At 35.9% G+C, this 26,366-nt stretch overlaps 1 protein-coding gene across 3 annotated transcripts in view; it reads right to left on the bottom strand.

The window, feature by feature from the left end:
- Positions 1-190: 190 nt before the first annotated feature.
- Positions 191-26,366, bottom strand: part of LOC133527397 (hepatocyte nuclear factor 4-gamma) — a 76,302-nt gene continuing 50,126 nt past the window's right edge. For 2 of the 3 annotated variants that reach the window (XM_061864389.1, XM_061864388.1), the window contains exons 2-10: positions 11,217-11,400; positions 9,565-9,659; positions 7,355-7,482; positions 6,047-6,193; positions 5,536-5,656; positions 3,914-4,045; positions 3,277-3,513; positions 2,569-2,707; positions 191-1,265 (exon numbers count right to left, since the gene is read on the bottom strand). In XM_061864389.1, the coding sequence (XP_061720373.1) occupies positions 1,211-1,265; positions 2,569-2,707; positions 3,277-3,513; positions 3,914-4,045; positions 5,536-5,656; positions 6,047-6,193; positions 7,355-7,482; positions 9,565-9,659; positions 11,217-11,400 (1,238 nt within the window). In that variant the 3' untranslated portion in view covers positions 191-1,210. Of the gene's footprint in view, positions 1,266-2,568; positions 2,708-3,276; positions 3,514-3,913; positions 4,046-5,535; positions 5,657-6,046; positions 6,194-7,354; positions 7,483-9,564; positions 9,660-11,216; positions 11,401-14,666; positions 15,527-26,366 lie in introns of those variants that run through there. The other variant, XM_061864387.1, reaches the window with a different exon arrangement.

Raw genomic sequence — 26,366 nt, forward strand, 5'->3', positions numbered from 1 at the left:
GAATTACGTACTCTCAAATATCTGCAAACAACCTTATAATCAACGCTTTAGAGTGCATGTTCAGATGTTTTTTGGCACCATTTGATATAGATAATTTTAATTGACAATCGTCCACGGTATCTAATCGTAAATTTACTCTATAGGATGATTTAATGTTTTATGTCCAGTGTTATTGAATAAAACAACTTCGTTATTGTAACAGATTATTATGTATTAAAATATATTCTACTAAAAATTCATAACATAGTATGTACATTTTCAACAATACACCTCAATAGGATAATAAGGCACCTATTTTATGTAACAACTACGACTCAAACCCAACATTTCGTACTAAATGTCTAATACGTACATAACTTTCACCGCATATGGCAAAACTTCTTCAACCACTTAAAGGAAACTTTTATTGAGCACTTCATAGCAATGGTATAAATCGACTACAAAATTATAATAAGGGAAGCGCATTACAATACTAACACTTATTGTGTAGATACAGTCCACATTAAATCACACGTTTCACATTTCATATTTTATAAAAAAAATGCCTACAAAACAACTCGTTTGACTCAAAAAGAAATGAAACGTAAATAGCTTTCTCCTATATAACGAAAAATCAATGGAACCATCACCTAAGCTTACTAATGGTAACTAATATTCAAGAATTCAGCAGATAATGAAAAAAAAAAAACGATATATATATTTACATAATTATTAATATTATCCCTGAACGTTCATAATTGATTACCTATGTCGCTTTCGTTCGATTGATCGATATGTTTGTTCATTTCACGACACTTGTCTTCTTCGAGTCACACAGCCGAGTATAGAAGATAATTGCACTTTTGGAGTATCCATACTTACGACTAAACTATGTATAAATAAAAAAAAAACTTATATTGGGCAAAATGGTCATATACCTACCTACACCTAAGTGTATAAATCTACAAAATACAGGCACCACATAATTAAAAACTAACAGACTAACGGGTTTGGGTCACCCTAACAAACGTCCATTGTAACATTTAAAAACATTCGAAAATATCTTTGCGATATACATCGCTACGATACGATCGCAATACGATAATATAAATAATTCATAAATCTTTCATCTCAGACGTATACAAGTCCGACTACCAGAAACAGGATTCCTAACTATACCTAGTTAGCTGCTTACGCCGCAAGGCACATAATATTGGACGAGGTGTTTGTTTTATAACATGATTATGTCGCCATTCTTCATGATGCGGGACGAGTGCTCAGGGCTCCTGGTTCAAACAATAAACAATATATTATAGATTCTGAAATAATAACAAGTAATTCAAGCGCCCGTAAACATGATTGAGATGAAAAACTAACATCGAGATCTTGTTTATTTTTCGAGACTATAATACAAAAAAGTAGTTCTCAGGCAAAAGGTACTTGGATGGTTAACAATGTTACAATACTGGAATAAAAAATGCAATTAGAAATAGTTTTTATTGACAAATAAAAAGGTGCATCTTTTGTTTGAGAACGATACATATATACACATATAATAGGTACAGAATAGTGTAATGCATAAGTAAAATCGATAAATCTATCTTATGAGTTATAACCTTGTCTCACAGTTGCCCGGTTGTATAGACTTATACTTAAACATAATAATTCACAAAAAGCTTTCCTTTGTCGGCGACATGACGTGTATGGCAGCACCTTAATGACCTGCAGAAATCTGTGTTATGATATTCAGATGAATTTAAAGCTAAGTTATTAAACGTTATCATGCCAAATATTGATTTTTTAGCTCTATTAGAACTGTTCAAAAAATAGCGTCACGTACTTCGAAACTTTTTTGGAAAAGTAGTGGCGTGTTGCAATAGTTATTTACGATACAAATGTGAAAAACAGAAAATTCGTAACAAGTGGCGATAAATTATAACGTGTCGTACAACGTTTTAAAGTACATATGACACTTTAAATCTTCGACATAGTTACATAATGTGTTAATTTACGCACAACTCGTGTCGATTTAAAACACTCCCTTCGGTCGTATTTTAATTTATCGCCACTAGTTTCGAATTTCCTATTTTTCGAACATGTATCGTACAACGTTTTACAGTACATATGGTCCTTTAAATGTTCAACACAGTAACGTAATATGCTAATTTTCGCACTACAGTGGAAAAGTAGCACCATGTGTACTGTAAAATAATGTATTATACTTTACATTTTATCAGGTTACTTATACATTATATGCTTGTATAAGAGTAAAACGTTTAACCCACAAAAAAAGCGCGACACAAAACCATTCCCGCATGACTGAGCAAGCATTAAGGCACATTTATTCGGTTTGAATGTAGATGAGTCGGTAAAAACAAACACAAGAGTACTATACATACAATACATTTATGACAAAAACGCAACGCATTAAATGAGCCACGGACTGAATGCAGGCGACGGGCGGCGCGGCAACTTGCCGCGGCCTAATGCGTTTTTGTCATTAATTGGACACAAGATAGCGGGGAGTATCGATGAGGATGACGAGCGGGGTGGGGGTGGTGCGAGTAGACAGAAGGAGGCAGGGCTCACATGTCGGGCTCCTGCTTGAAGGGCGGCGGGAACATGCTGGCGTCGGGCAGCTGCGGCACGAGCGGCGGCGACTGCGGGGGCTGCGGGGGCTGCGGGGCCTGTGGTCCCGCCGCCTCCGCGCTCGGCTCGGCGCACGCGCCTGCAAACCAACCCACTTCATTAGCCGAACGTACCTTGTATTTACCTTCATAGGGAATGCTCTTCCTTTTATATATGATCACCAGGGCCCGTACTTTTCATGCCGTTGACCAAAAAAAGGACGTCACGCTACATGGAGTATGATTCCAATTAGTATTTTCGTAATAATTAATCATTTATCAACCTCTTTAGGTAAGTTATACATATACTTGACAATCAGTACAGAGACGTCTAACTGACTTTCATCTTATTGTCACTCAAATAAATAATATATTATTAATTTATTAAATAATACATATTTTTGATTTTTAACAGCGTAACAAGCTTTTATTCTCGTAACAAGTATTTATTTCGATACCTGTCAATAAGTAAATTATCTAAATTTGTAGTATTGTAAAACAACTCCCTGTACATGTTAAATTACGTCATTTTTGCGTCAACGGCATGAAAAGTACGGGTCCTGATGATCACAATAAGTGGACCGAAAACTTTACTAGATATAATACTATAAATATCCCCGAATCCCCCCTTGGAAATAGCAAAAGACTCGCCGAGTGCACATGTACCGACCTCCGAGCAGCATCTCCTGCAGCAAGCTGTCGATGTGCGCCACGCCGAACAGCTTGGCGAACTGTATTTGCTCGATCATCTGCCACGTGATGCTCTGCAGCGGCGGCAGGCTCAGCAGCAGCTCGCCGAAGCGGCCGCGCCCGTCGTACTGCCGGTCGCTGATGTAGTCCTCCAGGTTTATCTGAACTTGGTAGCGGAGCTGCTTGATCTTCTGCGGTTGTGATAGGCCTTTAGCGTCTGTAGAATAAACATAGTTATATTTATATAATAGCTTTAACATAAAACAATGAAATTTTTTTAGTCCAGGTACTTGAAACTATGACAGAGTGTTTTTGTCCCCCTTATTTAATTGGAGATGTGAAATTGGAAATAAGTGTCTGATTTAGATCTCTTCTATTGATTATATACAAGATATCCCTAACTACTACCAAATCACAACAAATATCATTAAAATTGCAGACACTTCGTCAAATATGTGTCAAAATAAATTAGACGTTAGATCGGCCGTGATATTCTATTTGTTACCTATCTATTATGAGCCCTAACTGGTGTCAATTTCGGTCTCATAAGTCATAATATTATAATTACGTAGTATGGACAATAGGCGCCTATTAGGGAACTTAGTGTGGGTACCCACTAGGATCGAAGAAGACGATGGCCTTGAGGCAGGCGAACTCTGTGTCGTCGATGTCAATCTCTCGCAGCGGTTTCACGATCTCGTCCATCACTCGCATTCCAATCATGCTGATGTCTATGTCCATACGCCCGTCTGAAATCATAAATTTTATGAGTACAATCATCGTAACTATGATTAATACGATTATGATTATGAATATATTTTTGAAGTGAAAACTTTAGCGGCGCTGTGCACTTTTTGTAATGGGGAAAAAATGTTAAACTCGCGACAGGTCACGTGACCGACAGATTCGTCAGATTGAAAATTCGTAAGACGGACACGTGATCTGATCGAAAAACTCCATGATGGTTCTAGTAATGATGATGGTGTAAGAGTCACTGAAATTATGGAGTTGATTTTTCTGAGAGATAAACTTTTTAATGTTAAATAATCGTAACAGTTCTGAAGTGTTAATGTAATATAAATTGTCATGTGTGTGTACGATAGCGGAATAAATGAATATTGTATTTTACCACATAAATTAACTGATAATTAAAGCAATTCGAGCAAAATCATTCCCTAACCATCCCAAAATATCAAAAATGCACAACATTAATATTCAAGTTTTCACTTCTGCTGGTACTGAACTAATAAATTAACCACATGTTAGATATATGACTTATATAAAAAAAAAAAAAAAAAAAAACATTTATTCTGGTAAAAAAAACCCTGATTTTACAATTTTATTTTCTTCTGCCAAACTGTAAGACAGTTTGTTGGCAGAGGGAACTCCCTTAAATACAGATGGGTTAGCTTATTGCCTAGTTAATTAATAAGTAAGTACGGTACATCTTATAGCTTATTGTGGTGGTAATTTAATTTTGTTTAATAGGTACGTTTTCAATTTACATTTAAACACCCTAAATGATTTACATTCCCTTATATCATACGGTATTTCATTATACAATTTGGGGACCAGATACTTTCTACTTCTTTTTCCATAATAATTATTACGGCACGACGGAACCTCTAACATTTTTTTACTTATTGTTCTTGTTAACCTAGGGCGATTAATATAGTTTTTAAATTCATCTTTATTGAACTGCTCTAATGCCAGCAACATCCCTACTTCCTCATGCACCGGCAACATACGGCATTCCACAAATAATTCCTCATAGTCACTTTTTTTACAGCGAGTTTTAGTTTTTTTGTCTACTAATAGTTTCATAAAGCGTATCTGTAATGATTTAATCCTGTCTATGTCTATGTTATATGGATTTGCATATATAATTATTTAATTGCTAGCAAAATATTATTTCCCGTGAGTGACGCATTTGAAATAAATAACTAGTTAGAAATTTTGAACAAAGCTCAACAGCCCTTTTCTTGTGTGCTCTAAGTCAATTCGTATAAGGTTGAATGTTAAAGAGCACTTACAGGCAGATAACAACAGAAACTGCACATTGATTATGGAAATGAATCTACATTGGTCTTCAAACGGAAGAATTTGTGTGTTAAAAAGGCGGAAAATTTGAAATATGTAAGCGCGAAGGGTTAAAAACGTAGAAATGTGGAATTTGAAGATTGAATATTGACAAATGAGTCAGATTATATGTTGGCACTAGGCAGTGTGGGCGACTGACCGATGTTGTGCTTGGCGATGATGCAGTTGTTGCCGAGCAGCAGCACGTCCTTGAGGTGCAGCGAGCGGCGCGCGCAGCCCAGCAGCAGGTGCTCGCCCGCGTGCGCGCGCAGCAGCGCCACCTGCGGACCACGCGGTCATTGCCTTCCTAATGCCTCTTCCGGTCTAGCCACATAGCTTAAGGGTAGCATACCATCCGAATCATTTTATAAATCAACACCCCTGGAAACCTCGAAATCGTTCAAATTAGACATCATCCTTGACTTATCACAAATGTCACAAGTATAGAATAGTATCTGTGCTTTATTACGATTGACGATAGATTTAATCTCTATTGGCGAAAGTAAACTAGGTACTTTATCAGCCACGGGTGATGATCCAACGCGATTGAATCAATGGAATAAATAAGGAATTGATTGATTAAAGCCAAACACTATTTCAAACCCCGTAATTGAGCGTTTTAGTTCAGACTGATTGTAACTTTAATGCGACATAATAAAGGCGCCTCGTACCTGGTCGTCGAGGTGGAGCTCGGTGAAGGCGGGGATGTATTTGGCCCACTCTACGAGGATGAGCAGCTGTTGTTTGATGGAGTCGCACACGTCGTTGATCTTCGCTAACTTACGATTGTTGATCTCCGCGTCCGACACGTTGATGGTCTGTAAAAACAAAATTTAACAATTAAATAAGAATAGACAGCTAGTAATTTAAATTCCTCTGAGAGAGTTTCACGTATTTGGGATGGAACAGAATATACCGCCAAAGACTGCCTGGGACAACAATTCCCTAACGTATTATCTTTTCGTTGGTGGTGCAGCTGATTTAAAAAATATTAAGAAGATACCTAAATTAAAAAGATTTCCGTACCCAGTCTTATAGTAAAATCAACGGTAATCGATTCCTCAAAAATTAGCGCTACAGATTACTCCATTGCGAAATGAAGAGGTTTATTTTGTGCAGACGTAGTTTAACACAAAACGGATTTTGGAATTTGGGTGCGATTCTCCTTTTTTTTCGGTATAAGAGTGTAAGTATAAATAATAGGTTAAACTCAGTGATAAACTCTGTTATGCTTGCCTAGCGGATACTTGATAGAGCTTCTGAAATGTTCACTCCTGATTAACATTTGTGTAAAACTAATAATCCTAGGTGATATTTGTTTAAATAATGTAAATTCTAAGAAATAGAGTACACATTACTTCCATCAAACTAAAGGGAAAGACCCTGATTCCAGACGGAAAACCTGAATTGATAATATTGTTTACCGAATGGATAGGACTTTATCTTTATAGCTTATATAAATATGATTATTCACAGACATATTTTATATATTTGTACACAAATCGTTTTTAAGTGTCTATTGTAATTTCGATTACTGTATTAATATAATACTTTTAACCTAATATTATTGTACGAACAGCAGGACTGACAATGGGAAACAATTATAAGGAAGGATATAAGAAATTAGAATATTGGGGTTGCCTCTTTTTAAAATATAACGACCATTGCTGGTGTAAACAACATATAACACGGGTACCATTTTTGATATAAAATGATAGAAGACTAAGATTAATCCCTCAAATCCATAGTACTTTGTAATGTTTAAAACCTCCAAGTTTCAAGAATTTCCCCATTTTGTGTGAATATGGCGTCCGTGGGACTCGGACGTAACTTTATGCCGAGGCGATATCACATCTATGGAATTCAAGGGGTGCTACACACAATAGTTGCGATATGTGGTCGGTTGGTAATAATCAAGATCAGTGGTTACACGTAATTTGTATATTTGCGCCTAAGTAGAAAACTGTGCCCGGATTCACCTCGTCTATGACCTTCCTGCTGAGCAGCTCGGCGTTGAGCAGGGATACAACAGAGAGCCCGTTGGCTTGCGTGGGCTCCTCGTACGACGGCCGGCGGCAGTTGATACGGTCTCGCTCATTTTGGACAGCTGCAAAAATATTTCCATACTTATTGCTAAGATGGTAGGGAAGTAAGGCTAATTTAGACATCGCCCGCGAGTTCCATTAAGTATTGTGGCAGGTCTTTGATCAATCGATTATGTTGGGTGTATCTCAGTAATCGGCAATGCATATACAAAAGCTTGTATGCGACTTACTTATGCGAGTCCTCGCACCTTCTATCTGAGCCGTAAGGGATTGTTTTATTAGCCTTAGAAATGTGGAAATATTTTTTGACGGCAAGTTTAAAGTGATTACTATGAACCTACTCTGTTTCCACGACACGACCAACGACGATATATAAATAAACCCGTCACCCAGACACTGACAATTCAATATACTGAAACTTTGTTACGGCCGGTGTTTAGGAGCCTTTTAAATTGAGCAGAATAAAAGTTGCAAATTCAATGCACAGTCTTCATGAATATGCGGCAAGCTTAGACGACAATGTCGGCCAAACCACATTTTATATAAATTGCATTCCTTATTAAACCTAGTTTATAATTTATCGATCTGGTTTAATTAACTGACAAATACATTTTACGACATTCTTTCTTACAAATAATAGCAATTATAGGTGAACCGTGGCAAGAGAGACTGTGTCGGTTGCAACATACCAAACCGTCTGTCAGCGTTAAAAAGTCTGCATAATTTCACTGTATGGGAATTTTATAGTTCTAATTGCTCTCCATCTGCCCGCCAATAGTGGTTGGTGCAACTGGCGCCATATATGGCTTAAGACATCACGTCACGCAAACATCTCATGAAAACATTAGATTAGGTATAATGTAAATACATATTGTAAATACAATTTCTCTAAATTATGATTCATTGTGCTTTACCATGAATGGTAACAAATGACTATAACAACAGTAAGGAAGTTTGCGCCGTTTTACCTTCATACGTCAAAACCCGCGCATTAGCTGTTCGAAATTTTTCAATAAGTAAACATATAATGATTTCATTATAAATGAGTTTACAAATAACGTCGGTTCCTATTCTTAAGCGTGTTTACCGCGTAATTACATCTAGAGCTAATTGCGACGAAATGTTGTTTGCGATATAGTTGATGACAGCTAATTAAAGTAAATAGGCACATTAAATTAATATTGTAATCTCGTTTCCTTGAGACAGGCAATAAAGCCAATAAGAGCATATCGGGTGACGACCTTAGCCCTCCACATGTCTACTTTCCATTTAATTAGGTAAAGGTACGTTGTATGTACCCTACAGACTCCTTTCATAAAATCCTATAACATTTTTAATATGAATGATGAGGTAATGTTATTAAATAGGTAGGTATGTGTAAATATAAGTATGTGTACAATTTGTATATGTTACCGTATAGAAGCGTTTTCCTTAGTTAAAACTAGTTTATCGTATCGCCTCAGTAAAAACGGATTTCCACTGCCTTGCCCTTGCTTGGTGAAAACTGGTTTTCACTATGTAGTTATTCAAAACAATATTTGAGTAAAAACTGGTTTTGACTAAACGATACACAAAAGAAGCCTTTTATTATAAATTAACATTATGTATAAAATACATTAAGTCTGTTCTGGCGCACGTCGGTTCTATATGTTTCAATTGTAAAGGTTGCCACATAAAATATCATCCCAAATTTTGTTTACTTAAAAAAAAATGTTTCCCTGAATATATTCTAATGCAATATTTCTAATAGACCTCGTAGTTCCATGGAAGCTAACTTTTAAGCTTATTTTTGAGTTATAGAAAATATTCCTAGGTCAACAGGGAAACAATTCCTCATTTAATTTTATTATTTATTTTAAACTTTATTGCACATTAAAAATAAGTACAAATGGCGGACTTAATGTCTTACGGCATTCTCTAACAGTCAACCATAGGGCAAAACAGAAATTCTGGAATGTGGGGTGCAGTGAGAGAAATAATAATAATTATTAATAATAGTAATTTAATGATTTTCTATTTATAGCTCATTTAGTCTCATTATGGTATTTTAAATGGCGTGTAAATTTCTCTCAAAGCACAACATTACATATATGAAAACCAAAAATAACATTTACATAATAAAAAGTGAAACCACATGCACTCACCTTCTTTCTTCATGCCGGCTTTAAAGCATTTTCTTAACCTACAATATCTGCATTGATTTCTTTTGTCCTTATCCACTACGCAATTTCTGCTGAACCTGAAAAATAAAACAGTGTACGATTACAATCTCAGTTTCGTTGCAAACTGCAGGCATAAGGCAAATAAACATTGACGAGGTCGGCGATTGTGTGCACTTTGTTAGAATTAGTACCATATTGTAATAGAGAATTTAGCTTCTCCTTGACCATGGTGTGGCATAGATGAAATAAATTTAGCTGAGCTGAAGTAACTCTCGGTGGGATGGAATTTCTATCATAAATTTTGATTTCGAATCAGTTTCCTTTTGGATAAAGAGTTAACATAATATTAATAACTTATAATAAATAAATATTACATGACATTACTACACAAATTAACTATGTCCTACATTAAGCTCAATAAGGCTTGTGTTGTGGGTACTTACAGTACTTAGACAACGACAAATTTAGGTATAAATATTTATAAATACCTAAATACACCCACATACAAATATCCGTGCTCATCACACGAATAAATGCCCTTATCAGGATTTGAACCCGGGACCAGGGTCACTACCCACTAGGCCAGACAGGTCGTAAAACATATGATCAAGAAGATTCAATGGTATAAGTTTTTATAGTCTTTTTTTTTTAACATTAGAAAGAAGGTAAGTATTTTGACTTGTCTTTTTATAGAAAAACACTTTTGAAAAATAAATCACGACAAATTTGTAATAATTATAAATAATATTCGATCATTTACATTTTTTTTTTTTAATATAATTAATAGTTACTGATTTTAAAATCGTTTTTCATTAAAAAGACATGTCAAGATTGTTTACCTTTTTTCTAATGCTAAAAAAATTTCAATCTCAATACATTCGGCTAAGTTCATGAAGCTCGTGACCACTTTCTTAGTAGGCATTATTGAACGATACGACAATATACACCGACTTGGTAAGTATGTTTTACATATGTCATGAGTTCATTACGCACGTGTGCGTCCAAGTGGTTCTCAGTTTAAGTAACAGTAACGCTAAGTAAGCGCTGCCTTAGCAATATTTTTAGTAAAAGAGAGATAAAGTCTTAAGGTGAACACTTATAGTTCAGTATAGTAGATAACACAAGAGATGGATGTAGGTATCTATCGGCTTTACTTGCATGTGAAACATATTTAAATGTGTTGGAGATTTAACGCAGGCCTAATGTAACATTTATATAATAATATATCAAATATTTTACTACCACTGCGTATTTACTGAACTCTGCATACATATAATACAATCCACTGTCTGGCTGTGATTTGACAGGCTTAGCGCTCGGCCAAAGACACGTGTTTTATTCGAAGTTTGCTTGAGCTTTAAAAGCCGAATGATCTGTCCTAAGCGGCACACTCTACGGAGTTTCATGTGTAGCGTGCGTAACTGATGGTTTTCGGTTTTTTAAAGGAGTATGTCTAAGTACCGGTCAGTTCTAGGTGGCAATTTTACTACACAAGTGCTGTATACCTAGAAGTTGTCTGGCACAAATAGCTTATTAGCGACCGCCTGTTGTCTACCTCTTCTTGAGTTTCTGTATTAATTGTATTGTTTTCTGTATTGAGGTGTGCTATAAAGAGTACCTATTTGTATTTGTACCTGCAGGTGTAGAGATGGTTCTTGCGCACGCTGCGCCGGAAGAAGCCCTTGCAGCCGTCGCAGGAGCTGGCGCCGTAGTGCTTCCCGGTGGCGCGGTCGCCGCAGATGGCGCAGTGCTGAGACACGGCCGCCGAGCTGCCGGCGCTCGCCTCGCTGCTGCTCGTCTCTAGCTGCATGTCGCTGTCTGTGGACAATTCAGAATTAACATTCAGTTGTTGGTGTAGGTAAGAGCGAATTTTTAACATAGATACATCTTTTGGTAATCACAGGTAACACCGCGGTGTGGCATGTTTTAATGGTAGATTTATTTTGAAAGTGGGAATGTTGGCCCCTAACGTACTTACCTAATAGAGGATAGGGGTTTATATAACTATACCCTTGAAATATATGTTGCAGATTGTAATTATGCTTCTTAGTAAATTTCTTTGTCTATATTGTTATCTGGATAGCAACTTATTCAAAACAAAAAATGCCGATGAAGTGTTACCTACTTTGTTTATGTTTTAAATAAGCAAATTAAGTTGTGTATTTGGATACACAATCTGCGAATAAGGAAAATACGAACAGTATAATCCGAAGAACAAACTTTTTTATACCACCACTTGTAATTTTATTACATCTATGTCTACTGACTAGCAACATAACATTCGTAGGTATTATGGTAGCAAACAATTAAGAGGAAAGAGGACGGCCGATTTTCCTCTCTGGTTATTGTCATTTTGGGAAATATTTTTACATAATTTGATGTATATAAACTATAACTATGCTCCTACGCTATACCTATGCTATGATACGTTTTTCGATTTTTGTATTAGGTATTATAAAAATTAGGAGCGAAACCAGATTTCATGCAAAATTTTAAATGCTTCTCACTTCTATGATAATTGCAAAAAAAAAAAAAAACAAACGTAGGGGCATAGCTGTTGTTGATATACAACAAATTGTGTCAAAATATTTTCAATAATGCTAATACCCAGAGAGGAAAATGAGAACTAGGTTTGTATGAAAAGGTGATTTCGTGCGGGTCCTCGCTTTCGTCTCAAACTGCTGAGCGTAACCGGTATGTTTGATAAACAATTAAGCGTGATCGTTACTAATCTCAAGGCCCACTGATACTGGAGACGAGCTAACACGTGAGAAATGTTTAGTGAATTAGGTGTTTGAACGTAGGTATTTAATATATTCACAACCGTCATGCCGTCAGCGACTCGACTCTGGCGTCAGCAGGCAGGTTTGGGAGCCTTGGCGCGGGTCGCGAGTTTTGACGACCACTTTTAGATAATTGCTTATACATATTAAACATATATCTATGTAAATTTATATGGTATGGATAGCAATTAGCAGAGTCCCATGGCAACATAAGTTGATTTCATTCGAGTTGTATTATTATGTAAGTATTTACAGGTAATCAAGATAAAGACTAAACCGCTTATCTCTCTTACTTACAGAAATGTTCTATATTGTACATGTCAAAGCCTACTTACTATCTATTATCGTTTTTTAATGATATAGGAGGCAAACGAGTAGACGAATAGCCTGACGGTAAGCGATTAACGGTCGCCAATGGGCACCCGCAACACCAGAGGTAAGTGCGTGGCCGGCCTTTAAGATGGGAGTACGCTGTTTATCTTCTAGCTATCAATCAATCAAAATATTCTTTATTCAAATAGGCCTAGCAACAAGCACTTTTAAATCGTCAAATTTTACAAATATCATCTTAATCTAAATATCAGAGCAATTTATTGATGCAGTTATTATTGTTCTAAAAAAAACATTGAACTATTATAGATATGGTAAACTTAATAATAAGAATTTCATAAAAAGATCGTCATACATCATTACTATGATACTATACTATTAAATCTTAGCGATTAAAAACAAAATACCGAAAGGTCCTCGTTCCTTATTGAGACCTTAATTTGTTTGTTAGTGAATCGGGTAGGACTACCATATCACCAGATCTTGATTTATAGTCTGATTTTTATTCTCACGGACTTAATGTAAGCAAACTTACGTCACTGTTAAAACGACATGACATGACAGGGGGACAGGGGGGACCTCAAGGTGCGGGCCCCGCAGAACCAGTATTATTCAGAAGAACACACACACACAATGCTGTTATGAGTTTATGAGAAATAGACAATATATACTTTTTTTGAAACCTTTTTATGTGTGTTCTTATATTCGTGTTAATGAATGTATAAATGACAGATTGTGGAATAGCAAATAGTATATTTATTTTTTACAGTTAGCAATACTATTCGCTTAGCACCTTTGCATACAAACTTCTATAATATAAGTAGTTTAATAGCCTATATGACAAAAAGAGCGGCAGAAGTGAAAACTTCAATATTAACGTCGTGCATTTTTGATATTTTGGAGAAATTGAGTAGCAGTTTTAGAGCGTGGAAGATATTTTGAAATGTAATTCATGAGACGTGAGCAGGACTACAGCCTACATAATCAGTAAATGTTAATGAATCGTTCACCATCATATTAAGTACAACAATCACGCTTCTCTTCTGTTATTTAACTTTTTGGTAAGGAAAAATTGGACTATCTGCAATCATGGACACCCAACAAACAAAGATACAATACAACACAATTACCAAAGATTAAACCTCTTTAACCGTTATGGCAGCACTTTGATTATGAAGAAAATAAAATGTCACACTTGAATCGGATACGATTTTTCAAAAGTAACCAGGCTTCGATGACATTCAATTTGCACGTCACCATGATGTCACGTGTCCATCATGAATTTTCAATCTGACGGTCACGTGACCCTGACGCGAGTTTAAAATTTTGTCCCCATCACAAAATGTGCACAGCGTCGTTAAAAAAGCTTTCACTTCAAAAAATACAATGCAGTATCGAATATATGTGTAGTTAATATATATATATAATATATAGTATATTTTCCTAATTCAGCTTGGTTCACATTGACAAAATTGCTTGAAAAGCAAGTGTCACTTTTCGCAAAATAAAGTGTTAAAATTATTCAATAAGTAAGTTATTATGCCTCAAAAGCATCGGAGTCAGTTTTTATCGCCTCAGCGATAACAGTTTATTAAATAATTGAGATACGATATTGTATCCAAGAGAATACCTATTGACAAAAAACAACCCAAGTGCATAACGTGTTACTTACCATGATAAATAAAATACGAGTATGTAGGTAATAGTTGGAAATTTTGACGTAGGTATAATGTATTCATTTTTCACCCTTCATCTGCCTTCTTAAAATATAAAAATTTAAGGACATTGACGTTGCTTATGTTTCGGTATTTGAGCACAACACAATACAATAACGACGGACGCCAGGTTAATTTACATATCTTTCAAAGGGTCCCGATCTACGAACTCTTTGACTTCTATAAATCAATTTACTTCACTATGCGATTAATAAACATAAATCTACGTTATCATGTAAAATTTCATGAAACCCACCTCCGCTGTTATTATTGTACACCGTGGTTGTCAATGGCGGGCGACTCAGCTCTTCCGAGAGACTCCTATGCGTGAAACTGAAGTTAGGCCTCTCCTGAGGCTTGTCCCAGGTCATGGCGGGCCCCGGCAGCATATACTCAGGCGCCGTTCCGTACCCCATGGGGCAGAGCTCGGACGATGTCAACATCTCGCAACCGAACACTGGCATTTTCCTACTACTTCCGACAAAGAAGTGCTACCACTTCCACCTTTTAGGCGCTACTGACTCGACTACCCCCGATCCGCGATTGATAGCTACAATAATGATAGCTTCGACCAATTAACAGGTGATGTAATGCGCCGAAATAACTGTCACCGCCACTGTTATCACTGTTGACACACAAGTCTCCAAATGATAAGCCATAAGCGTTATTTTAAATCACTGTAATAACACTTCGAGGGTACCGGGCACTAAGCGGATCCGTCGGGGTATTGTTTTCGTTTTTATCACACTAGTGGTGTCCACAGCCGGGCGATAATCGTGTTTACTCTCGCGGCGTCGGGTGGCCGGACGCGACCTGTCTCACACGCGGCGCTAGTTCGACTGACAGGGGACTGTGACCACGACACCTATACATTGCGAAGTGCGAAAACTGCTGACAGGGTGATGACTTGATGAGACAGTCCCTATGAATGACCCGAGCTCGAGATCAGCTCGCGCCGTGCGCGCGCTCGGTTGACTCACGCGTTATCGGAAGTGCAGCGGATGCGCCGCACGCACCGACGAATCATTCGCTCGCAGCTGACCAACTTTTACCATAACATCATATTACTTAGCAAAGCAGTTGTGACTAATTACATACACTCGCACGCACTCGCTTTGTTCCTTTGTTGTTTGTTGTCAGACGTTTTTCTTTATTAATGCGCCTTTGCAGGATATAGATAACGGAGTTGGTCATATAAGTCGCGAGAGATTAAGTATTTGTAGGTACAATTTAAATAATACAACATAAACAGTAGGTGCATTCTGCAAAAATTGCAGTTTTGATATACATATAAACAGGTCTGGCGTGATGTGCAAAAAATCTGATTAGATAGCTTTTTGTATAATAAATTACACAAAATATTTTACCTCGAAGATGAAGACTGATTAGTTGTGGTTTTTATTACCAAGACATATTCTCGTAAGGCCCAATGTGCATTACAATGTACAGTACTCCGTTTCAATTTAATTGAAACCTTTTATAAACAAAACACTCAGAAAGCTATTGTTTATTTGCTTTCTGAAACAAACGAAATTCATCCCAATTTACTATACAAGGTTTAAATTAAAAATAGGAAAATTTGGCATGGTCCGTACCTTGTTTACTAGGTCCTTACGAGTATATTTAACAAAAAGTACTAGATTTTAAGCAAATAATGAAAATTAAAGAGCTCGGAGTTGCACCTAAATCACTTCACCTGAGATGTGAAGTGATTTCGTGCATTTTAATTTTGGACGCCAATATAGCTCTTGCTCCTGCGGCCATTTCATATAAGGATGAGACTAAGAAACTCATCACGTGAAATATTTTTGGCCCAGATATCAATGAAGATACCGCCGAGTCAGATGGAGGGGATCTCAAGTCTCGAGCGAGACGTGTTTATCTCAGGTCGGGTCACCGGCTATCGCGGGTGACTGATGCCGTGGTTGTTGCTTAAAACTTACCTACTCAACACTTCACCCGGCCAATACAACACATCACATAGCTATTACGAGTCTCGGGGTCTTATAAAAGTAATAACCGGCCAAGAGCATGTCGGGCCACGCTCAGTGTAGGGTTCCGTAGTCACTCTTCCGTCACAATAAGCTAAACTGGAGCTTAAAGTATAGTAAATTGTTAACCAAGGGATGGAACGGTACCTTTCACCCGAGTTACACAAATAGGTAAATTTGCATAATCAGTACCTAATTAAAGTAAGTCTTTTTACTATGAAGGGAAAACTTTTTGCGATAACTCAAAAACAGCTAAACTGATCATATCCGCTATAGTTTTCATTTAACGTCTTTCTTAAGCTCTACTTCCACGATTTTTTTCATATTTTTTGGACTTATGGTTCAAAAGTTAGAGTGGGGAGGACACATTTTTTTTTTCTTTCGGAGCGATTATCTCCGAATATATTCACTTTATCAAAAAATGTTTCTTGAAAACCCCTATTAGTTTGAAAGACCTTTCCAACGATACCCCACACTCTAGGGTTGAAGCGAAAAAAAAAAATTCACCCCCACTTTACGTGTAGGGGAGGTACCCTAAAAAAAATTAAATTTTTAGATTTTATTATACGACTTTGTCGGCTTTATTGATTTATATATTCATGCCAAATTTCAGCTTTCTAGCACTAACGACCACGGAGCAAAGCCTCGGACAGACAGACAGACAGACGGACATGGCGAAACTATAAGTTGACTACGGAACCCTAAAAAGGAGCCAGCAGTTCACACATAAATAAATGTTTGAACTCTTAGGCGCGTCTCCGCTCTACTCTCCTTTTGGATACTTTTGCACACATTTAGTAATAGCACGAGTACATTAAAAGTTCATTAATGAGGAATTTTAATGATACTTACACTGATATCAGAATGACATCTAATTGATGGTATTCAGTTATCGTGCATTTCGCTCGTACTTGCCCGTACATGTATTGGCGCGGGCGAGACGAACGATGACTAAATAACATGATTAAAAAATCATGCTGATGTCAGTGTATGTTTGAATTGGCCTTTTAGTTTACTTATTGTTTGTAAACGATGCCACTAACCTCAATGTTTTTTTTGCAAACATCTGCTACTTATTTATGCTAAACAACAATATGTGTGATTACAGTAATGTTGTTTTTGTCTCATCACATCTCAAAAACTAATTATTAAAAAAAAAACATTCAATTTCATTGTATCTTTATCAAAATGTCATTATGCTTATTTGTAAATAAAAAAATCGTTGTAAGAGGTCTCAAGAAACCTGTACTTTTAAACCTACACGAATTAAAACATCCGATTCATCTAACGTCTAGGAATTGTTATTTTTATTAAGATCGTAAAGGTGCTCCCACACGCTATTTATAAAAAAAAACCAGTAACACTAGTAGCAGGTATAACATTTTATAACACTCAGTTGTGTGTTGTATAATGTCGAGTAATGTTAAATAGGTCCTTACTTTACGAGTATAAACATACATTGACCTACATGAATTAAGTGACACGATTTTCGATGTTCAGGTGTCTAAAACTGTATTAAAAATTTGTATATCTATTAAAAAAATATGACTTTTTTATCTATGATATCCTTTCGTGATTTATTTTTCTATCGAGCTAATTTGAAACTTTTATGTTTTTGTGGAATTAAACGGGGTATAATTGATTAACTTTTTACGTACATAAAATTAATTAAAATCTATATATATAAACGTGAAAGACCTGACTGACTGACTTCACCATCAACGCACAGCCCAAACCGCTGGGACTAGAAAGTCCAAATTTGGCAAGTAGGTTCCTTATGAGGTCTAGGGGTCCACTAAGAAAGGATTTTTCAAAATTCATCCCCTAAAGGGGTGAAATGGGGGTCCAAAGTTTGTATGGGGAAACAAGATTAGTTAGACTATTTCATTCCAAATTTCACAGGAGTATTCCTAAAGATAAATGAGTAAACACGTATTTCAGGTTTTTTGAAAATTCAACCCCTAAGAGGGGGAAAAGTCTCCAATAGGGTTGATATCTCAAAATATCAATATGGGTATCGTTTTCATAGTATTTTGAGACGCTAATTACAAAAATGGCATCAAAATTAAAATATAACGTAGCCGAAGTGAACAATCATCCCCCTGGTGGGGGTGCAATGGGGATGAAATCTCAAAATATCAATATGGGTATCGTTTCCATCGTTTTGTGGGACGCTAATTACAAAAATGGGATCAAAATTAAAATATAACGTAGCCGACGTGAACTATGCCCCTGGTGGGGAATGATAAATAATTACGAAGATAGCATAAATTTTGAAATTGAACGGTTGTAACATACACGCTGATTTACAGCCACACGTGATCCAGACCACTGAGAATGCAATCCCTTAAAATATTTTTATTGAGCTACAAAATTAAAAACGTATAAATAGATTATAAGATTGCAAATGATTGGTTAGGTCATTTTCCTAAAATCATTATTTCCTTGTAGCGTAATTTTCAGTCGCATTTTTTCCTATTCTTAATTTACACCAGACGTATTTACTCCTAACATGATTTTTCCATTCGCATATTTTCCCATTAGACAATTTAACTATTTTTAATTTACACTAGACGTATTTATTCATGCGTAGATTTTCCCATTAGACAATTTATCCACAATCACCCAAATTGCGTACAGTTAGCAATATCGACGGAGCCCCGCTTGCGCGGGGCTCCTATTCCGTGCCGCTTGGCCTTCGGCCGTTTGAAGATACCTAACGAACCTAACCTACCGTATAATTTTCACCGTCCCAATCCCAACACTCCCAACACCGACATTTTGCAAGGAATAAATACATCTAGTGTAAATTAAAATTGTCTAATGGGAAAATATGCGAATGGAAAAATCATGTTAGGAATAAATACGTCTGGTGTAAATTAAGAATAGGAAAAAATGCGACTGGAAATTACGCTACAAGGAAATAATGATTTTGGGAAAATGACCTAACCAGTCTTACAACCTTCTAATAATATTTATAAGACTAATGCAAAGCAAAAGCTTTTGCTATCTGGGCAGTATTGTCGAACAGAGCGGAGGAACGGAAACTCGGATAAACAAAGCCCGAGCCGCATTCGATAAACCAGTGTGGAACTCCTCTACCCTGACTAGAAGAACTAAAGTGAGTATCTTCAATTCAAATGTAAAAGCCGTGTTACTGTACGGGTGCGAAACCTGGTTTGTCCGCAAAGATCTAACAACGAAACTCCAAGTGTTTGTGAACAAATGCTTAAGGCAAATTCTACGCATCTTTTGGCCAAACTGGATCACAGACGCTCACTTATGGAGAGTTACCGGACAAGCACCCGTACATAAGGAGCTCCAAACGCGCAAATGGCATTGGATTGGGCAAGTCCTCAGGAAGCCTGACATCCACCTATCCAAAGTGGCCCTGACCTGGAAGATGCCCGGAAAACGGAAACATGGTCGCCCTAAATTTACTTGGCGCCGTTCCGTAGAGCAAGAGTTGGGTGTATTGGGGATGGGGTGGGAGGAGGTTACCCAAGCTGCCCAGGACCCGAGTCAGTGGAAGAAAATGGTTCGAGCCCTACACCCCAGCAGGGGGTAAAAGGATGAAAAGAAGAATGCAAAAGCCGAAATTACAAATGCTAGAAATTTGAAATTTACACACTAAGTTGAATTTATAAAGTGTACAAGAGCTAAGAAGCGATTTTGACAAATTCAACCCCTAAGGGGGCTTAAAAGGGGATGAAAGTTTGTATGGGGTTCAAGTTTTATTTTAAGCTAGGAACTTGAAACTTTGTAAAAAGGTATTTTACTAAAAAAATTTTGCTTGCGGGACTTGAAACTTTATATAAAGGCATATTGTTATAATTCAAGAGAAGTTATTTCAGCGTTTTTAAAACTTCATCCCCTAAAAGGGTTTTAAATAGAGGTTGACAGTTTGTGTGGGGTTAAAAATTTAGTTTAACCTAGGAACTTGAAACTTCGTTAACAGATATTTGATTAAAAAAGAAGAAAACGAATTTCAGCGTTTTTGAAAATTAATTTTTCACGGTGGTGAAAAGGATTTGAAAGTTTGTATGGAGATCAAACATTTTTGTGCGGGACTTGAATCGTTGTATCACTGCATATTTTTAGAATACAAGAAAAGTTATTTCAGCGTTTTTAAAAATTCATCCCCTAAATGGTTTAAAAGGGGGTTGATAATTTGTAAGAGGTTTAGAATTTAACTTAAGCTAGGAACTTGAGATTTCGTAAATTGGTACTTCATTGAAAGAGAAGAAAATAATTTTAAGCGTTTTTAAAAATTCATTCCCCAAGGTAGTAGTGAAAAAGGGGTTGAATGTTTTTATGGAGGTCAAACATTTTTTTGAGTGCGCGACTTGAAACTTTGTATATGGGCATATTATTAGAATAAAACAAAAATTATTTCAGCGTTTTAAAAAATTCATCTCCTAAAATGGTTAAATAGGGGTTGAAAGTTTGAATCCATTACAAATTCCAATACAATTTTTTCATTTTTATTCACTTTATTCACTTCGTAGGTTGTGTCAGACAAATCTCATGCGGTGTATAATTATTAAAAAGTGATTAAACTTCCCTACTACTACCTTTTGCTGCATAATGTTCTATGCTCATGTATATAACCACCAACATACAAATCCACGCGTACGAAGTCGCGGGCAACAGCTAGTTATGTATATTGCTACAGCTAGTTCCTGTATAAAAAAGTGTTAAAAACAAAAATAGCAATTAATGAATATATTATTCGAAACTACATTGTCTGTACGGGTCATTTAGAATAATCGCTTGTTTATTAATGCACTATTATTAATGTTTCCTGTTGTTTTTTTTCATAACATGTAGAATATACCAAATTATAAAGGTAATATTATGTCAGCTTAAGATTTTGCTGTAAGTCTAAAATGAAGTCCGTAGTAAATAATAATAATTAGAAAAACTATCTGTTACAAAGGGCCTGGTCGGAATGCCATAGTCAAATCGCCCCTGGCTGAAAATCCAATATTCTTATGCTCGTTTATTTGTATTTCTATTACACTTAATTTTATTGAATATGTATGCCCTAAATGCTTTCTGTTTGCGAAATAAATAAAAAAATATAACAACTTGAAATGCCAAAATTATGTTCTTTTAAAAACGTTACAACTCTCATTTTTATATAATGTATCTTAAATATATGTATAAAATATCTGAAGAACAAGTCAATTGATTACATAGTTTGGCAAATAAAAAATAAAAATTGGTATAATACAAATTTGATTTTTATTATTTCATAGATTCGATATTTGTAATTGTTTTTTTTTTTTAATTTATTGTTTGTAAAAATGGACATGTAAAAGTGCCCCTGTGGCCTATTTGCTGAATAAATGTTTGATATTTGATATTTGAGATTTAAGCTGGTTATAGTAATCCTCTGTATATATCCATTATATATATTAAGAGGAATTCCTAGTGGTGATTTTTCCATACAAACGCTCTCGACTATTTCCTCCCTGGATTTTGAACCTAGAGCAATGTTTTTTTTCAAATAAGATCAATATCATCAATATCTGTGCCGCTATGTTTTGCTTTTTTGGATTATTTTATTTTGAAGAAACTTACAGCGCCTCAAAAATCGCAAAAACGGCTCAATTGAATTGGCTGTAAAAAAAGGCACAGTATACAAATATGACAATAAATATCCAAAAAATCAAAACATAGCGGCATAGATTATTTCTTCCTCTTGCAATTTCCAAAATTTCATAATGATTGGTTGCGTTTTGGAGGAGGAAACAGTCGAGAGCGAAACCTCGATTTTTGAGTTTTTTGCGAGTGAATTTTAGTCCGAGCTGCAGTTGTCCTTATCGCACGAATTGGAGGTGGAGACAGTTTATTTACTATTAGTAGGGTCTAGTGTTATTTGGCTGCGGTTTTCTTAAGTTGGAGGTTGTAAGCTTTGAATTTGATGTACTTATACAAATAAACGTGCATATTTGAATTTTAGCCAGAGGCGATTTTACTATGACAATCCTGCCAGGCCCTTTAAAGTACCTATTTAATCTTACAAGGAAAGGTACCCAACTGTCCGGTTCCGATTTGATTTATATTTATATATGTTATAGAGTAGTCTAAAATAACAGACACGTATTTTTTTTTAGCTGCCCAAACTCAACCTATTGGGAGAAATTGTCCTCCAAAGTACTAAAAAATGACTAAATCTTCTAACTCCTATAGAAAGTGATGCTCAAGCAACTTGCTAGTTAATGGCTGGTTTGAGTATATGTTTGAAAGCAGCAAAAAATAATGAGCACGTGTTTTGTAATATCGGCTACAACTCATTTTTTCCTAAAAAAATCGACATTCGAAGTATTATAATATCTTATCGCTAAAGTTACACATAAATACGGGTGTTTTTTTAGGAAAACTTGAGTTTAAGCAGATATAACAAAACACGTGTACATTATTTTTTCCTGTTCTCAAACATATACTCAAACAAGCCATTAACTAGCAAGTTGCTTGAGCATCACTTTCTATAGGAGTTAGAAGATTTAGTAACTTTTTAGTACTTTGGAGGACAATTTCTCCCAATAGGTTGAGTTTGGGCAGCTAAAAAAAAATACGTGTCCGTTATTTTAGACTACTCTATAACATATATAAATATAAATCAAATCGGAACCGGACAGTTGGGTATCTTTCCTTGTTAGTGAAGTTACAGTGTAGGGCGCCGGAGCTTAAATAGATTTTTCTTCCAACCTTGTGTTAGATTTGTTGCTGCTCAATTGTCACAAAATAGGCAAGTCGGTGGCAATTAAATTTCCATGGACGACTCGCAATTAGAAGGTACATTTGCAACAAAACAAGGAAAATACAACTGGCTGAAACTGGAATGTGAGAGCTATTATATAGTACTTATAGTCGTTTGATAACAGTATTGACGGAGAGCGCATTAGGTAGGAATCTCGGTCGTAAACACCAACTAAATGACATCCTGGATAGGACGTCATATAAATTAAATATTGTGTAATAGATATACTCACTGATAACTGATAAACGACTATTGTACAGGGGCTGAAATGGAGTTATTTTAAGTGACATACCTATATTTATATCAATTTTGTGAAGTCAAAAAGTCAAAAGTCTACATATAAGGGGTTGATAGTTTTAAATACTTCTAGGCGGAGAACGTAGGTACCTATTAGTTGAGGGTCGTGTTAACAAATGCTATTTTTTAACGTGTAATAATATAGCACTTAACCACGATTTAACATAATATTATTGTTTTTCATTAAATACTTAAATATGTTTTTTTATGGAGATACATAAGAAAATACGAAAAAATCGTCCGTTAGAAAACATAATTTTACAAATGGTTTAAAAAACATTCAGTACTCCCTTGAGAGTAATATGTGGCTTTACACAGAGAAGGGTCCTTATGCTTCATGTGAAAACACAACCACTATGAGCCAGTATGATGAAATAAGCAGGTATCTATACAAACACCCTGCTGTGGTTTGAGGACTTAATTTGATTACGTATTTTCCTGCCGACCATTACGTCAGAGCCAAGTAATAACAACTTCTTGGAAAGGATTAAATTATGTGCGGATTATTCCTTAAGCTTTTAGACCCTTACAGCGAGCTGCAAATGTACATACCTACATTTGAATTTTCTGTATTAACAAAACATTTTATAATTTTTTATGTTGAGTATACTGGACCCTGAAATTCGCAACAACCATGCGTGATCGCCGTGATCGGACACAATAACAACATTTACACTCTAATAGCCCATCTGTTGACAAGAAATTGTCTGTGTGGCTAAGCAGCTCTATAAACTAAATACATGGGACTTTTACAAAATTAGTAAATTATAAAAACATTAATAAGTGCATGCCTGGCCACGCGAAATGGACGGTTCCGTACCTTTATGTAAAACGTCGTTAAAGTTTGAATTAATTACATTTTTATTATTACTAATTATATTGTGGAAATAGAAAATTATTTTCAACGGTCTACCTATTACGGTTCACGAAGAAGGTACGTCCCACAGCTAGATAGAATAACAGTGAAGACCCAATAGCGATCCATTTGTCTTTTCAGCTGCGGACCACAAAAAAAAAGACTGAAGACGGATATAAAAACCAGTTTTGTGATGATAAAGCAAGAATCTCTTGTGATGAACCACAATTACTTTTTTTACTAACATACATAGTATTTATCAAACCACTGGGTTTTCTGATTGCATGTTCCCATCATCGTGACTTGCAGAAACATCAGTGACGAAATGGACTTTGGAGTCTCGGTTTATAGTCACGATTTGCAAGTCCAATGTCCAATAATGTCCAATGATGCAAGCTATTACATACTCAATTTTGGAGTTTCCAATCAGCAAGTCCAAGTAGCGAGGAGGCAAGGGGGCGCGGAAAGTTTACTGAACTAAAGACGCTAAGCACGAATAATTTCGTACATTGACCCGTTTTTATCTCTATCGCCCACGCATAATTATATTGCTGTCTCGCGATGATGCCGGCGGTCACTGTTACTGTGCGAGCGGGTAACTTTAGTAAATAACATTCCAAGGTATATCTCTGATTTTCTCAACCGCCGAATTAAGGGGCACGACTATTTTTAGGGTTCCGTAGCCAAATGGCAAAAAACGGAACCCTTATAGATTCGTCATGTCCGTCTGTCTGTCCTATTATGTCACAGCCACTTTTTTCCGAAACTATAAGAGCTATACTGTTCAAACTTAGTAAGTGGATGTATTCTATGAACCGCATTAAGATGTTCACACAAAAATAGAAAAAAAAACAATAAATTTTGGGGGTTCTCCATACTTAGAACTGAAACTCAAAAAATATTTTTTCATCAAACCCATACGTGTGGGGTATCTATGGATAGGTCTTCAAACATGATATTGAGGTTTCTAATATCATTTTTTTCTAAAATGAATAGTTTGCGCGAGAGACAGTTCCAAAGTGGTAAAAAGGTGTGTCCCCCCACCCCCCCCCCCGTAACTTCTAAAATAACAGAATGAAAAAACTAAAAAAAATATATGATATACATTGTCATGCAAACTTCTACCGAAAATTGGTTTGAACGAGATCTAGTTAGTAGTTTATTTTTAATACATCATAAAAAAAAAAAACATCTAACCCATACGTGTGGGGTATCTATGGATAGGTCTTCAAAAATGATATTTAGGTTTCTAATATCATTTTTTTCTAAACTGAATAGTTTACGCGAGAGACACTTCTAAAGTGAAAAAATGTGTCCCCCCCCCCCTGTAACTTCTAAAATAACAGAATGAAAAATCAAAAAAATATATATGATATACATTGTCATGCAAACTTCTACCGAAAATTGGTTTGAACGAGATCTAGTAAGTAGTTTATTTTTAATACGTCATAAAAAAAAAAAAAACTAACCCATACGTGTGGGGTATCTATGGATAGGTCTTCAAAAATGATATTTAGGTTCCTAATATCATTTTTTTCTAAACTGAATAGTTTGCGCGAGAGACACTTCCAAAGTGGTAAAATGTGTGTCCAAAGTGGTAAAATGTTGAATAAGATCTAGTAAGTAGATTTTTTTTAATACGTCATAAATGGTACGGAACCCTTCATGCGCGAGTCCGACTCGCACTTGGCCGCTTTTATTATCAAAGGGGGCTCGACACGAAAAAGTAGCGACGTGATATTATTAGCAATCAAAAGTAGCAAACATATATCCTTGTCGACATTATCGACACATTTCTATATTGATATGAAGAATTGAATAATGATATCAGTGGTATATGGTCCTTGTAAGCAGATAAATAATAATAATTTTCGCACAATCAACATATACTGAACAAGCAGGATATATTAAAGTCATGTGACTTAAGTTATTATATTATCTAATAAGAACTGTGATAATTTGATAAAACCATATCCGCATTGTATCAAAGCCATCGTCTATAGAATTTCTCATAATTTCTAAGATATAGGTAGCTACTGTTTC

This window comes from Cydia pomonella, chromosome 18 (genome assembly GCF_033807575.1).
Source record: "Cydia pomonella isolate Wapato2018A chromosome 18, ilCydPomo1, whole genome shotgun sequence".
Classification (NCBI taxonomy): domain Eukaryota; kingdom Metazoa; phylum Arthropoda; class Insecta; order Lepidoptera; family Tortricidae; genus Cydia; species Cydia pomonella.